The following is a 13,889-nucleotide window of genomic DNA, read 5'->3' on the forward strand; positions in this document are numbered from 1 at the left end:
CAGTAAACAGTGAAAACTGATAAATTCTTGACTCTTGCAGGATTTATTCACCTAGATATGTTAATTGAGTAGGATTTTGCAGCGTTTTTCAGTCCTACCCGGAGTCTCCACTAAATGGTATCAATTATCCAACCAGAAGCGGTCATCAGTGACCAAGTACTTCGACGTTTTCAGTGTAGTGTAGACTATAGTTATTTGAGGGGTTCGATTTTTGCTACTTCTAACATTTTGTAAAGTAGAAAGTATTAGTTTTGGAATGTGTTTCGACAAGGTTTTGGAGTAAAGTTGCCATAATTATTAGTCGAATTATTCATTGTATTACGGTAAGTAAATATAATTGGTAAAAGTGCGCCAATTTGCTGTATCGCGAAGATGAACCTGCAATTTTAAATTAGCCATCATCGATTGAATATTAAATTATCCGCTGTCTGGACCAAATCTGCTTTTCGAAACTACTTACTTGAGTACTTTTGAAATCTTAATTTTCGTCTTTCATTGAAATAGTTTTATCATGCCTCGGAATAAATCGCTACTTCTACTTGTAATTGAGTAGATGAATACTTACACCATCCTACCAACGATGTCTACTTTGCGACCACTATTACAAAATAAATACATCAGCAACTGCTAGATTCGATACCTGACCGAACTCTCAATAAGCTGAAACTTAAATTTTCGACAAATGTTGCAAATGAAATTGGCTATATTATATTTTTAAACTCTAGGCTATTAACGCTGTAAATTGCTATGCTATGCTTCAAATTGCGTAGAGGCCGCCGGCCGCATGAATTTATATCGAGATGGGCCACACAGTTTAATAACCATCGTTTTGAAATCTTTACGTCAGTACACGCCGTGCCCTTTACCACGGGCTACGGGCATTGTTACTACAATAAAATAATATTGTAATAAAGAAATACAAATACAACAAAGAATATGATTATCACTTTAATTTTGTTTTGGACCATGAGCCGAGCATTACGCGATCTTGGGGTTAACTAAACACGATACTTGGAGGAAAACTATCTCATTATCGAATTACATTTGATAATCTTATTCACGGCCTTTACCAGTAAATTCATATTTATTGACTCGAAGAACTTTTCCTGTGGCTCTTATCAAGAGCAACCGGCACGATAAAGGATACGGAACCGAGATAGATTCAAAACCAAATGGCGAATTGTAACATACATACAGTGGTGGCTTTTGGGGTGGGCGAGGTGGGCGGTCGACCAGCCCCCCTCGCCCATGGTCGAAGCCCCCCTCTTCGGTTTATGCGCTTTTTTCAAGGATAATAGCGAATAAACATGGAATTCCGTGTAGCAAGCAATAATATGATTCCGTACAGATGTGTCAATCATCATAAAATCTCTGCATTTGTTAGAAAAGTCCTGTATCCCGATAATCATCACGTCTCTGGATGCGGTAGAATAGTTTTGATATAGTTTATCCTTGCACACATGCAATAATAGAAATGGCCAATGATATATAACCCTGTATATAGGCTATATCATTGAAATGGCCGAATCCAGCATGTGGACCAAACTTGGCGTGGTGAAAGATAGATAATAATAACAAATTCGAAAGGGGGTCTGGGGGCGGAGCCCTACAGAAGTTACGGTTAGATGCTTATAGGCCCCCGGTAAGTCTCACCCCCCCCCCCCCCCGTTCGTAGGGCCACCACTGCCTACATAGGTTAGTTTTCTATAATCTCATCGTCAAACTTGATCTTGTTGGGAAGCCCCAAGTCGTTTTCTTAGCGTTCTTCCGATATCTCAATCAAATCAGTTCGTGGGCTGCAAAACGTAACTTCTCTTCTCGTGTAGGTGATCAGATCATTGCTGCTTCAGCGTGGTTTATAAATTGGTGCTGCACGTGATCGTTTTAGTGCTCCACGTTCGCTTGGCAATTCATTTGCCGCAGGTCGCCGCTTTGCGACTGCAGCGTTGCTTTGCAAATTTCGGTTCACTTGTCTTGTGAGTTGTTATGTCGAGTGTTTTACAGTTCAATGCTATTGTCGCTCAGTTGAATAGTATAGAATGTGCATTTGGTACTTCTAGCATGGCTATTGCTACTACCTTCATTGGTAATCTGACTAATCATGATTCAGAAAGTTGCAGGCATCGTAGTGTAAGTTGTGCATGTGCAGTGTGCAATTTATGGTACACCGACCGACCTTCCTCAAGTTATCAACAGATAACCTGCACGATTAAACCTAGTCACCTACGATCATTTGAGTGAAGCTATCTTATCTCATACGGTAATGGAAAGCACAAATCGTAAAGAGGACAACCACAACGAGTATGAAACCTTTCAAAAATTCTTGGACCAGAAGCAATACAGCCGAAATGGGATTTTGCGCTACGAAGTAATATTCGGTAAAGATTTCGTAAGCACCGGAGGTCTTGGAACAACCAAGGTAAAGTTATAAATCGTCAGAACTTGAGCAGCAGTAGTAATGGAAGTTGTGTTTTACATTCAGGAGTTTTGCCGAATGCTGAACCTGAAAGAAGGCGAAAAGGTTTTGGATGTAGGATGTGGCATTGGAGGAAGTGCGTTTCATATGGCCAGAGTATTATAAAACTCGTCCAGTGCGCGGTATCACAGAAACGTAAGGTAGATGTACCGTATTTCAGGATTATGGTGCCGAAGTACTTGGGATCGATCTATCGCGGAATATGATTGAAATTGTGAAGGAACGACAGAACGAATACCAAGTTCCCAAGGTATCACAGAGTGTTGATGTGTGAGTGCTTATAATTTGAGATTGTTGCCATGCCAGCCATCTTTTCTAACTTTCGCTTTTGGCATATCCAGAAGGGTTGCCACAGCTGATCAATCTGTTCCATAAATTCTGTCTATCTAGTTACAGAGCAGCTTCCCAAAAAACATACTGAATGATTGATGTCTGTTCACAATGTGTCTGATACTTTTCAGCGAGTATGCCCGGCAACCAATTAATCGATCCATTTATTCTAGAATAGGCTAATGCCATGCCAACTAAATAAACTTCCAGTTCCGTAACAAATTCTATTGAATTTTTAAACCGTTACTCTCATATCAAGCATTTAAGAGACTTGTTATCCAAATACCTATTTTACATATCAACAGGTATCATTCAAAGTCGCCGATGCTACGAAGGCAGTTTACTCAGATTGTTCATTGGATGTTGTATACAGCCGTGACACAATTCTTCATATCGCGGGTAAAGATTTGCTGTTTCAAAACTTTTACGTGAGTCATCGGTATTTCTGCATTCTATGCTGTGCTGGTATCTTAGCTCTAAATGTACCTGTAGTCAACTTTTACATCACCAAGACCTAATTCTTTCAACATTTCAAGCCAAACTTGAAGGGGCTCACCATGGGATATGTTTAAAGCAGATAGTGACCCACGGCTGTAAATAAAGTTGAGAACCTCTCCTTTAGATTGCAAGTCTGTAAGACTGTAAGTCCGTAAGTCATTTCTTCTTGACTGAGGTTGAGCAAGCCCTTGTGTGCTCTATAACTTATCTCGGGTTTCCACTCGCACCATGCACTCACCAGACTAGCATGACATGCACACTTCATGTCATGATTTTAATCCTTGGGGCTTAGGCCCGTGGTTCTCAACCAGTGTGCCAATTGGACTGCTCCAGGGTGCCGTGAGAAAAAAACAAAGAGAAGATTAATAATCACTTCTGTAACTAATGCATGAATACTTTGTGGTGCAATAAATCGATCTTCGTAAGCATACGCATTTTGCGGTTCATAAATTATTATATTTTGAATGTGTTCGTGCTGATTACAGAGTTGGCTGAAACCCGGCGGAAGAGTATTAATCACTGACTACGTATGCGGCCCTCACGAGAATCATACTGACGATTTCAAAGAATACGTCGCCCAAAGAGGATACCATCTCCTTACCGTGCAGCAGTACGGTCAGGTAACAGAATTTATTTGTCAAATCCTCGCCGATCAACTATGGAATTCATCATCCTAAATGATGTGTTGATTTTCTTCAATGTAATCCTCCTCTCAGGCGTTAAAAGACGCTGGATTTAAAAACGTGCAAGCTATCGACAAGACATCTCTATTTGTGGATATATTGCGGAAAGAACTGGATGCCTTTGCGGAAAAAAGGAAAGAATTTCTGGAGGTGTGATTTGAGTTTGATGGGCGTGACAGGTTGACGTCTGGTAGGCTTACTTGTACTGATACGGCGGTGATGTAGCTTGGCTGTAAGCAGATTAGCTTCACCTTATAGGACTGTGTTTGGTCAGGATGCCTGAATTAATCGGTCACATTAGTAGTCTGAGGGTTATTTCCCAGTGGTCTTAATGAAATGCTTGGTAGCACGAAAAGTACTTTTTTCATTTTTTTTTTCACTCACTGTGGACTTTCTTGGTATTCAAACCATATTCAGTATAATGTTGTTGCGTTTTCACTCACCAGAAATTCTCCTTGGAGGACTTTGATGCCATCAACAAAGGCTGGAATGACAAGCTCGAGAGGTGCGGCAAGGGCGACCAGAAGTGGGGATTGTTCTATGCTGAGAAGATAGTAGCGTGACTCTATCAGTTGTGGTGGGAGACGTGACTTGATTAAAAGATTATTTTCATCAAATTTCATCTGCAATTTCGAGCGTGACGTACTAGCCCATGGCACATGAATTTAATTGTGGCAATCAGCAGTGACACTGTGATAATATATTTTCGAATTTGAAATCCGGTGCCTATATTTTGTTTTAATTGAGAATTGATGCGTCGTGGCAGAGTGGCATTGATGGACTACGCCTACCTTTTCGGAGGCACTCAACGACATTTTTCCGACTTGCACTACTTACTAAAGTGATGATATTTTTTTGTGGAAAATGTACTGGATTTTTACTATTCGGACTGTGTTGGGTGGAAAGTAGTTTCTTGATCTGCTTCCATCATGTTTACGAGTGAAATTTTCGTAATGACCAGGTGAAATAGACCAATTGTACATAACATGTTGACCTACTTGAAGAGTGATCTTCAAATCTTCCTTTTCTACTTCAGCTTGAAGTAGCTTTAACATGCCTTGGCAATTGCTACTTCTACTTGTGATTGAGTACAAATTTGCGGCGTTGCTTTTACTCGAGTACTTTTTGACTACCTATGATTTTGTATTATTTGATAATTGCGGCATCATGAATTAAAAGACACTAACGTTCTGATGAGTGTTTCAATCCCCAAACAAAGCATTTCTTGGTTTTATCTCGTACTTGAATCCGTATTATGAGACATCTGGTATTTTTCATAATTTGATATGGTGCTCTGAAACGATCGACTTATTCCCATGCTCATTGCTCAATGAAACATCGCACTCGTAACACCTTCGCGGCCGCGCATGTATTCAACCGACAAAAGTTTCCGAACTCCTGTTTCGTCGAAGCGTTGTATCAACATTTCAATAAATTCGCCTTCCTGTAAAACTTTCGTCGTGGCTTTTTCGCGAACTTGCACGTCACGCGGTGCTGTTCGGGCTCGGCGATCTCGGGGAAGTATTGCGTGAAATCTCGGAAGTCATCTCTGAACAAGCTCGCGGGCGGTTGGAAGTCTGTCGATACCATGGTTTGGATGCGCTTGATCGAGGTCGGCAGTACTATAGACTCGGACGGTTTCACGCCCCTCTTCATCACGTTTATTTCGCCGGACACCAACTTCCTGCCTGTGATCGACGAGCGTGTTACATTCGTATATTACGTCGGTGACTATTTCAGTAGCTGCGCAGGTGTAGGCGCAGGACGCTACACTGAGTTGTACGGAAGTTCTCGCAATATTTAGGCGCATTTACCCCCCCCCCCCCCTAGTCCGTACGTTTATCACCTATCCAGGCATTGCGCAGTGGTTCTTAACCAATGAGGCAGACTCGGGCAACTGGAAAATACCCGATAGAAACATTTCACAAAACAGATTAGAATTAGAGCAATGGTTCATAACCGGTGTTCCACACCTGGGGTTCCGTGAGCCAGTCTCAGGAGTTCCGTGGCGGCCCAAGACACACATTCAACGCATGCATATGATTTGTGATCATACGCTCGTTTTAGTCATTATTGGTTGCAGGGAATTAGGCTCGATCAGTAGTAGAATTGCGTCTGTAGTGGTCGCGGTGGAACGTCGTGTGCAATGGCGTACGCGGGAGAGTACGTTGGGGTTCGAGATGGAAACATGTCTTTATGAATACCAGTTCTACCTCCAATGTTTGCAATTAATTAATTGGCATCACGCTGCTGCGTTTCAGCTGAACAATATACGATGACACTTTTGAAAAGGAGGGCAACAGCAGAAGTCAAACTTATTTGCAATAAATAACATTATCATGTTTTCGTTTTGTGTGAAAATCATATTTTGATGGTTTTGTTCTTTTACACTCTGCTCATTTTGTGCACCAGTCTGCAATGTGCGTTGTGGTAGATTTTTATTTTTATGACTAGGCGAAAATTTGGGATTCCGCGAAGGCTTGAAGATTAGCATAAGTGTTCCGCGGGTTAGTAAAGGTTGAGAACCACTGAACTAGAGCATATAGAAGCATTTCAAAATTAGATTACAACTACCGGCAGTTTGCTCTAATTAGTCTAATTAGAGTAGAACTACCTGTTTCAATTCATAGACAGAAACGATAAGACACTATCCAATTTAGCGCTACGATTGAAAAACTATCAACGAAGGACGTCCAATCCAGAAAGAAGACAATATATTTCTCAGCGTCCAGCATGCGCGACATGTGTAGCAAGGCCATGGTTAATTGGTTATATCATATGGCGTCGCCCATATATTCGTTTCATTACTGATTAGGTATATTGCTCATGTCCCACGCCACAAGCTTCAATCCCGTTTTCTGAAATGCATGGTTTTCATTATTTTTCGAACCACACAATTGGCCATCGGTTTTGTGCTGATTACGAATTTGAGGACGTACGTAGGCCTATGATACAGTAATTACGGAGTAAGCGCGGAAAATCCAGCCTGTTCAGGTTTGGCGCCTTTGTATAAACAGGGGGGTTAGTGTTTTTTTTTAGAAAAGGTGGTGCCAAATAGGCAAGAATTCTTAATGTTTTGAACGATTATCGTAAAATTAAGGTAATTCAGCCATCAGTTAAAGCATAGCATCTTATGAAAGATATCGGAACCGGAACTACTGTTCATAGAACCGGCTCCGGCTCTTGAATTTTAGTTAAAGCTCCGGCTCCGCTGAAAATGCACGGCTCCGGGGCTCCGGCTCGTTGCTATGGCTCCGGCTCCAAAGCCCTGGTTAAACGGTCCTGTTCCAAGACTGACTTCCAAAGGTCGGTAGGGCAGATATATCAAATATCATACGATGTGGTTATGACACTTGAGAAGCTTACAAGTTTATTATAAAATCAACGTGATGTCATCCGCTATTGACCAGTTTTGACCTTCGATCTCAAGCTAAACTCTTCAGGCGGATCAGGCCTAATTTTGTTTGATCCCAATTTATACAAAGTCGTATTTTGTTACATCTGTATTGTTGTTAAGAAGTAGGATCAGAAAATTAGAGTAAGTTGGGTGAGAATTTTGTTATTTATTCGCTAGAAATGAACCCAGAACGGGTTACTTGTTCGCCAACTATCCCACCAAAGTATATATTTTATATATAGATAGGCCTACTACACCCACGTTAGAAGCAGGGCTGTGGAGTCGGAGTCGGAGTCGGTGGAGTCGGAGTCGGAGTCGGGGTAATTTTCGCTTGATGGAGTCGGAGTCGGAGTCGGAGTCGTGAAAACTGTAATAGCTGGAGTCGGAGTCGGAGTCGGAGTCGGTAGGAAAATACTGACTGGAGTCGGAGTCGGAGTTTGTGAGAATGACTATGATTTCGACTCCGACTCCGACTCCAACTTCTCTATCATGAAAACATTTGCTTTCAAAGAATTTTCAATATAATTTTTATGTAGCCTACCACCAATCAATGTATGTATGTATGTATATGGGGGGTTATGGTGCTTAGCAACTATGGCCTTTTGCACCAAACCTAAATATTGTTAGTCTATATTCTCTAATAAACTACCACCAATCAATGTTATTATATTAACCATACAGATCAGCTGCGGCTAGCCCGTGGCACGCAGGCCAAATTTGGCACACGAGAAGGTTAGGTGTGGCCTGCGAGGTAATTCTCGAAATTATTTATGACATCAGGTACAAGTGCAAGGCCAACCAAAATTTGATTAGCATGACCGAGAAATTTGATGATGACTAAAACAACAGTTCTGAGGCATTGACGTATCCAGGGGTCAGCCACATTTATCCCAGATCTTCGTATATGACCATGAAGTAGAATATTTCATAGCAGATTTAATTGACTTGAAATTTTTCTCGGTACTTCGCATGATTCATTGTTATTAGATTTCTTGCATTCAGTATTTGAGCCTCATTTTCAAAATTATAGATACATATTCTTCACAGAATGGAGTCTAACTATATTCGCAATTAGGAGATACGGCTTCGCTTGTGCACTCGCAGCGAGATCGTCGACAAAACATTTGTACAAAATGATAGAGGCATGTTCACTGATACCGTCGATTTTGCTATGTCTAAACGTCGAATAATCCTGTCCTTGCCAAATGAGACCAGTGGTATACAGATGCGACCCCCAATGTATGTTAGCGACATATTTATTGATATAGCTATAGCCTAATTCAGTCGTTATCTTGCAAAAAAATTTCGCGCTTTGCGGGACCGGGCCTGATTGCGCACTGCACAGTTGGATGACATAATGTTATCAATTTCAGAGCGTAGTAATATAAGTCTTGTTTGCAATGTTTCATAATTCGGTTCGCTCCTATCGACGACTAAAAAAAGGTTATCAACATTCCCGTTGCCCCGCAATGGTTCGTAAATCTCAGGTGTCCTTTTCGCCGAAAAAGTTGCCCACCCCTGATGTAGATAAAAGACATTACTTGTAAATTACAACTCAGTTGCAGAGGGGAAGAAAATCGCAAGATGCGTTTTCGCGATGCAGTCAAAATTGATGCAATTTTTGGAATTATACCATGATACTGTGACAGAGAAAATGCATCGGCTGGTTTTGTAAAATTGTAAAAATATGTAAATATGACCAAACGATGCTTCCCATTTGACAAAATTAAAAATATTTTTAGTTTAGCTTAGCTGTTTGCGTCGAACAAATGATTAAGAAAGACTGCAAGTCCCAATCCTTGAATACTTGATTAAGTACATGTACACTAGACGTAGGCTATGGTCTTTGACTACTCAACTAAGTTCCATTTATGACCAATGTCTATTACTAGTAGTAAGAGTGTTTGTGCTTGTAATCAGGATAGTGTGTAATGACAAAATTAGTAAGTTCAATTTCTTTATTAGTTGCTGAGTCATACACAAGAGCTACACTTGGATTTTTTATCTACATTTTTATTATACAGGATTGGATATCTGCCATATTTGAATGATTCATACATTTCAGGATATTAGTGAGTCCATGTTATAAAAACTTGAATAAGGAAGGATATTTACCAAATCTTTATTTCATGTTAATTGCATAGTGGATAATTCAATCTGTGCCACAACGAAACAATTCAGCATGCCTCAGTTAATCATATGTTTGTATATATTTAATGGTTGTATGATGCCCATTCAACCGACAATGTGGCATATAATTTTCGAGGTAAATTGGTAATAATGCTGGAGTCGGAGTCGGAGTCGGGAGTCGGAGTCGGTACGTTTAAAGACCCAGGAGTCGGAGTCGGAGTCGGAGTCGGTACGTTTAAAGACTCAGGAGTCGGAGTCGGAGTCGGAGTCGGTATATTGAAAATGTGTGGAGTCGGAGTCGGAGCCGGAGTCGGTGGTAAAATTTACCGACTCCACAGCCCTGCTTAGAAGTGATACAATTTTGCTTCCAGACCTCTGGTTGATTTTTATGTGTTAGGTAAAAGGAAATGTCTCTTTGTACGCTAATGGTTGCCGATCCCTGGTCTATAGGTGCTATCAATAAAAGTGAGAAACACGTTGAAATGGGGCATGGGCGATTAATGAAAAATATGGAAATATAGAAGAAAAACGGGTATGCAATGAAAATGAGGAGTAGGCTAATCTTTATATGACTGTTATATTTAAGTGCTTCAATTGCGAATATTCGATTAATTTTGAGACTGCAGGGTACATCTCGTGTTGACTGACTTTATTTAGGTAGGGTTACCATCCGTCCTCTTTTAAGAGGATTTGTCTTCTTTTTTGGCTTTTTTGAAAGTGTCCTCGGAGGACACCCAAATGTCCTCTTTTTTAATAATTTGTCCTCTCTTTTAAAAATTTTGGCTAAATGTATGTGAAAATTGGACTGAGATAGCCTGTAAGAAATCAGCACTCAAGTAACGGTCTGACGGGTGTTTCGGGAGATGAGCCAGAACGACGATTTTATTTTTTCAGTCAGCAGTCAGCACCAATGTTCCCTCTAAGCTGCGCACGTGCGCAACTGCGCAGTGCTTTCACGGTGTCTGCGCACAGAAAATCTAAGTTGCGCACAAAAATTCCGAAATGATGACCTTTTTTGGTCATTACGCACTGTTTTCCAAAGCTCTGCGCAGTGAGTTGGTGAGCGTGCGCAGACCCGTCAAAAATTAGAGGGAACATTGGTCAGCACCACTAAATTCAAGTAAACGGTAAATCCGGAGTCGAATGATGATGATTACCTTTTTTTTAGTCAACCGACTACAAAATCGGAATAAATTTACCAATTTTTTTGGATTTCACTCCAATATTGTAAGTCTGAAAATTTTGAAAAAGTGTCCTTTTTTCAGATTCTCAAAATATGGTAACTCTAATTTAGGTAATAGTTAAGAACAGTTTTTGGTGTTCTTTTTTATTTGTCAACCATTTCCTCTCCTGGAACATTTACAATCACTCGGAGGGCCCGCGCGGGTGACGCGTCACGCCTGAAACTCCTCTGAGCTAGGGCATCCTTGGAGGTTATTCTTTAAGTTGAACCACACGAACTCATACCGTACACGTTTACAAAAGCGGGCTCCCTCAATTTTTGCAGATACAGCGCAGAAGAGAGTGATAGTTACGGCTCCCTACTGTGATTATCATGGGATATCTATTATAAAACTTGCGGTTCGGTCGTTTACTGGGAGAATTCACAGAGCCCATTAGTAATCAAAGCTATGTTTCTTCAACCAATCGTCATAATTTATGCAAGGTTTCATGCATCCTCGATGTGGCACTTTTTTTGATGACTTCGAAATCATAAGGGGCCCAGCTGTCTTTTGCATGCACGCTTAGATTGCTTAGCCGACCCTTTTTGACCAAGCCTAACGTCCAGGACATCGTTTACGGAGTCGCCTGATTCGAAAATAGGCAAACAGAGATGCTTACCGCTGGGATTCATCGCAGGAAGACAGAATTTCGGTTGCTCTTTCTGCTTCGGCAGGCCATATCCGGAACGGAACCTCTTAGCGGTTTCCCACCATCCCGTTTCTCCCCTGAGTTGCAGCTTCTTTATAACATCGGCACGAGAGTCGCTCCTTGCGGGTTCTGGCATATAACCCAGGAACGTTTTCGCATATTCTTCAATGTCGTAACGCTTCCTAGGCCGTTGTAGGGGTTTTCTTAGTGGCATTCCATACCGAGATACAGTCTGACGGACGAATTCGTCCGGAGCTGGTTGTAATGGCCTCGTATATCTGGTTTGTACCCGTGACTTTTCATCTAGGGAGTTATTAGCCTTCCAGCTTTCGAAAATTAGCTCCTTCGAACTACTTTCCCTGGGTACTGACGAATGACTCGGAAATTTCGTATACTCGTATGTTTTGTCGCTATTCACTATTCTATCCCCCGTAGCTTTATATTCTCCATTGCGTTTAACTTTCCTATTAGTTTCCTTCAAAGCCGCGTCATTGTGCTTGGTGTTCTTCAGCCTGTCCAACACATTTTTACCCCCGCGTTTTCTTTTATTTTTAGATCCTATCCTACGGCATTCGAACTCCATTAGCTTCTGCCATTCTTCGCCAGTTTGGTGTCGTTATACTAAATTCAAGACGTACATTCTTCAAGGCTTTGTGACGTCACACATACCCTTGCATTCGCAGATGCAGGGAATATTTCTGGTATATCATCAATCGAAGACGACAGCTGACGTATTATTCTACAATTCAGTGGAATGTTTTTGGTAATTTAAGAACGTTACGCAATATTGTGAGGTGCATTTGCGATGGCGTGCCATCAATCCCGCCGACACAAATAGAGGAGCAAATCATAGAAGTATAATTCATGCATAATAGCGTAGGGTTACCATATGTCCTCTTGTCCTTCCTTTTTACTGTTTTGAAAGGGTCCTCGGAGGACGCCTAAATGCCCTCCTTTTTGAGAATTTTGGTTAAATGTACATGGAAAATGGACTGAGATATATATAATCAGCGGGCAAGTAACGGACCGACGGGTTTTTAGGGGCTTGAGCCAGAAAAAAATTACCTATTTTTTTAGTCAACCAACAGAAAATCTCATAGCAAGCCGGTAATTTGGCGGGACAGATGCCCCCGACCACAGATGAGGATAATTAATATTTTTTTCAGGATTTTATTCCAGTATTGTAAGTCTGAAAATAATGAAAAAGTGTCCTCTTTTCAGATTTCCAAAATATGGTAACCCTAATAAAGCGCACTCTTTGTAATCTATTCTTATATGTCGGCTCGAGATTCTCGGCTCCAGCCATTTCACGAAGATGCGATATCATCAGACATTCTGTGCAGTTGTTGTTGTTGCTTGTGGTATTCATGGTGCTTGTAGACTTGCCAATTTTCTCCATTTTTATTCCGCAGCTGCCGACTTCTAGTACGGCCCACTTCTGGGCTTTTATAAGATACACCTCTTCCACAAATGAAATGACGAGGAAGAGCCTAGAATAAATCCGAACACTTAGGTAGGACTTCTGGAGTCGATCTCGGTCGGACTCTAACCCGCAACCCATTGGTGTTGCAGCTGTGGATTATAACACTACACCATCTCGCCACAAAATCCCTCCGTATTATGGTTATTCGCGCATGAGACTGGTTGTACCTCACGTTTGAACGCTTAATTTATACATAGGCGTGAGCAATTTGATCAGGTTATCGTGACATTTATCTGCATTCTTTGGTTTTTGAGTCGACCAATATCCTATATCTCCGACTCAAATCTGCAAATTATGGATGTAATTTTGATTCCCGCATGCTACCTAACTGCACCCGTCGTGTATAATGCGCATGGGAATATTTTTATATAGTTGGAACATGACGGTTCACGGTTGTATATAGTTTCAATGACATTTTGTGTAAACAATTTCACGAAATCGTTCAAAATGCTCAGTCCTTATTCGTAAAAGTTATGTGAACTGCTAAGTATTCATGGGCTGAATCTGAAAAATATATTTGATATATTTTCTTTTCTGTCTGCTTTTGTAACTTTTACTTTGCTCTTTTTTCCTTTTTCCTTTACAAAATATCATCCTAATCAAAATAAATTCTGTTTCGGTTTATTAGCAATTTTTATCAGTTCAATACACCACAAAAATTGCGATACAATGAAAAGATATAGGAAAGTGTCGAAACGACTTGGAGTATAGTCTTTGGAATCGGACACCCACCTTGGCCTAGGTCAGGGGTTCCCAACGTGAGTGACATCGCCCCCAGTGGGTGATTTTGAGAAACAAGGGGCGAAAATATCAAAGGGGGCGACAGTGGGCGAAAACGTTACAACGACCATCAGTGAGTTATATTTAACTATCATGGCCAAAAATGCGCTTGAAGACGGTTTATTCTGCATATGATGCGAAGAAAAAGGTTAACCAAACGGCTAGAGAGACGCGAAAACCGGTATTCCGAGCACTTACTCTGAAAATTCATCTGTTTTTTCAGTCAATGCAAAAGCGATC

The 13,889-nt window shown here is 41.0% G+C and overlaps 2 protein-coding genes across 2 annotated transcripts; one reads left to right on the forward strand and one right to left on the reverse strand.

The window, feature by feature from the left end:
* The first annotated feature begins 1,715 nt into the window (after positions 1-1,715).
* Positions 1,716-5,439, forward strand: LOC145449039 (uncharacterized). The gene is made up of 7 exons (XM_080327499.1): positions 1,716-2,419; positions 2,483-2,572; positions 2,637-2,726; positions 3,112-3,234; positions 3,790-3,924; positions 4,021-4,137; positions 4,434-5,439. Exons 1-7 carry the CDS (start codon positions 2,264-2,266, stop codon positions 4,548-4,550), a joined length of 828 nt encoding a protein of 275 aa, XP_080183625.1. The 5' UTR covers positions 1,716-2,263; the 3' UTR covers positions 4,551-5,439.
* Positions 5,335-12,010, reverse strand: LOC145449038 (uncharacterized). Its single transcript, XM_080327498.1, has 2 exons — positions 11,357-12,010; positions 5,335-5,675 (listed from the first exon to the last, which is right to left on the reverse strand). The coding sequence occupies exons 1-2, from the start codon at positions 11,967-11,969 to the stop codon at positions 5,407-5,409; spliced, it is 882 nt and encodes a 293-aa protein (XP_080183624.1). The 5' UTR covers positions 11,970-12,010; the 3' UTR covers positions 5,335-5,406.
* Between the last annotated feature and the right edge of the window lie 1,879 nt (positions 12,011-13,889).

Source organism: Botryllus schlosseri, chromosome 10, assembly GCF_051294905.1.
Source record: "Botryllus schlosseri isolate E-star chromosome 10, Bs_hap1, whole genome shotgun sequence".
In the NCBI taxonomy this organism is placed as follows: Eukaryota; Metazoa; Chordata; class Ascidiacea; order Stolidobranchia; family Styelidae; genus Botryllus; species Botryllus schlosseri.

Excerpts from the sequence above, each read along its gene's own strand:
- LOC145449039 (XM_080327499.1), top strand. The coding sequence starts at position 2,264 with ATGGAAAGCACAAATCGTAAAGAGGACAACCACAACGAGTATGAAACC. Across the intron at positions 2,420-2,482 it reads GAGGTCTTGGAACAACCAAG|GAGTTTTGCCGAATGCTGAA; the intron begins GTAAAGTTATAA and ends TTTTACATTCAG. Across the intron at positions 3,235-3,789 it reads TGCTGTTTCAAAACTTTTAC|AGTTGGCTGAAACCCGGCGG; the intron begins GTGAGTCATCGG and ends TGCTGATTACAG.
- LOC145449038 (XM_080327498.1), bottom strand. The coding sequence starts at position 11,969 with ATGGAGTTCGAATGCCGTAGGATAGGATCTAAAAATAAAAGAAAACGC. Across the intron at positions 5,676-11,356 it reads TCCTGCGATGAATCCCAGCG|GCAGGAAGTTGGTGTCCGGC; the intron begins GTAAGCATCTCT and ends CGTCGATCACAG.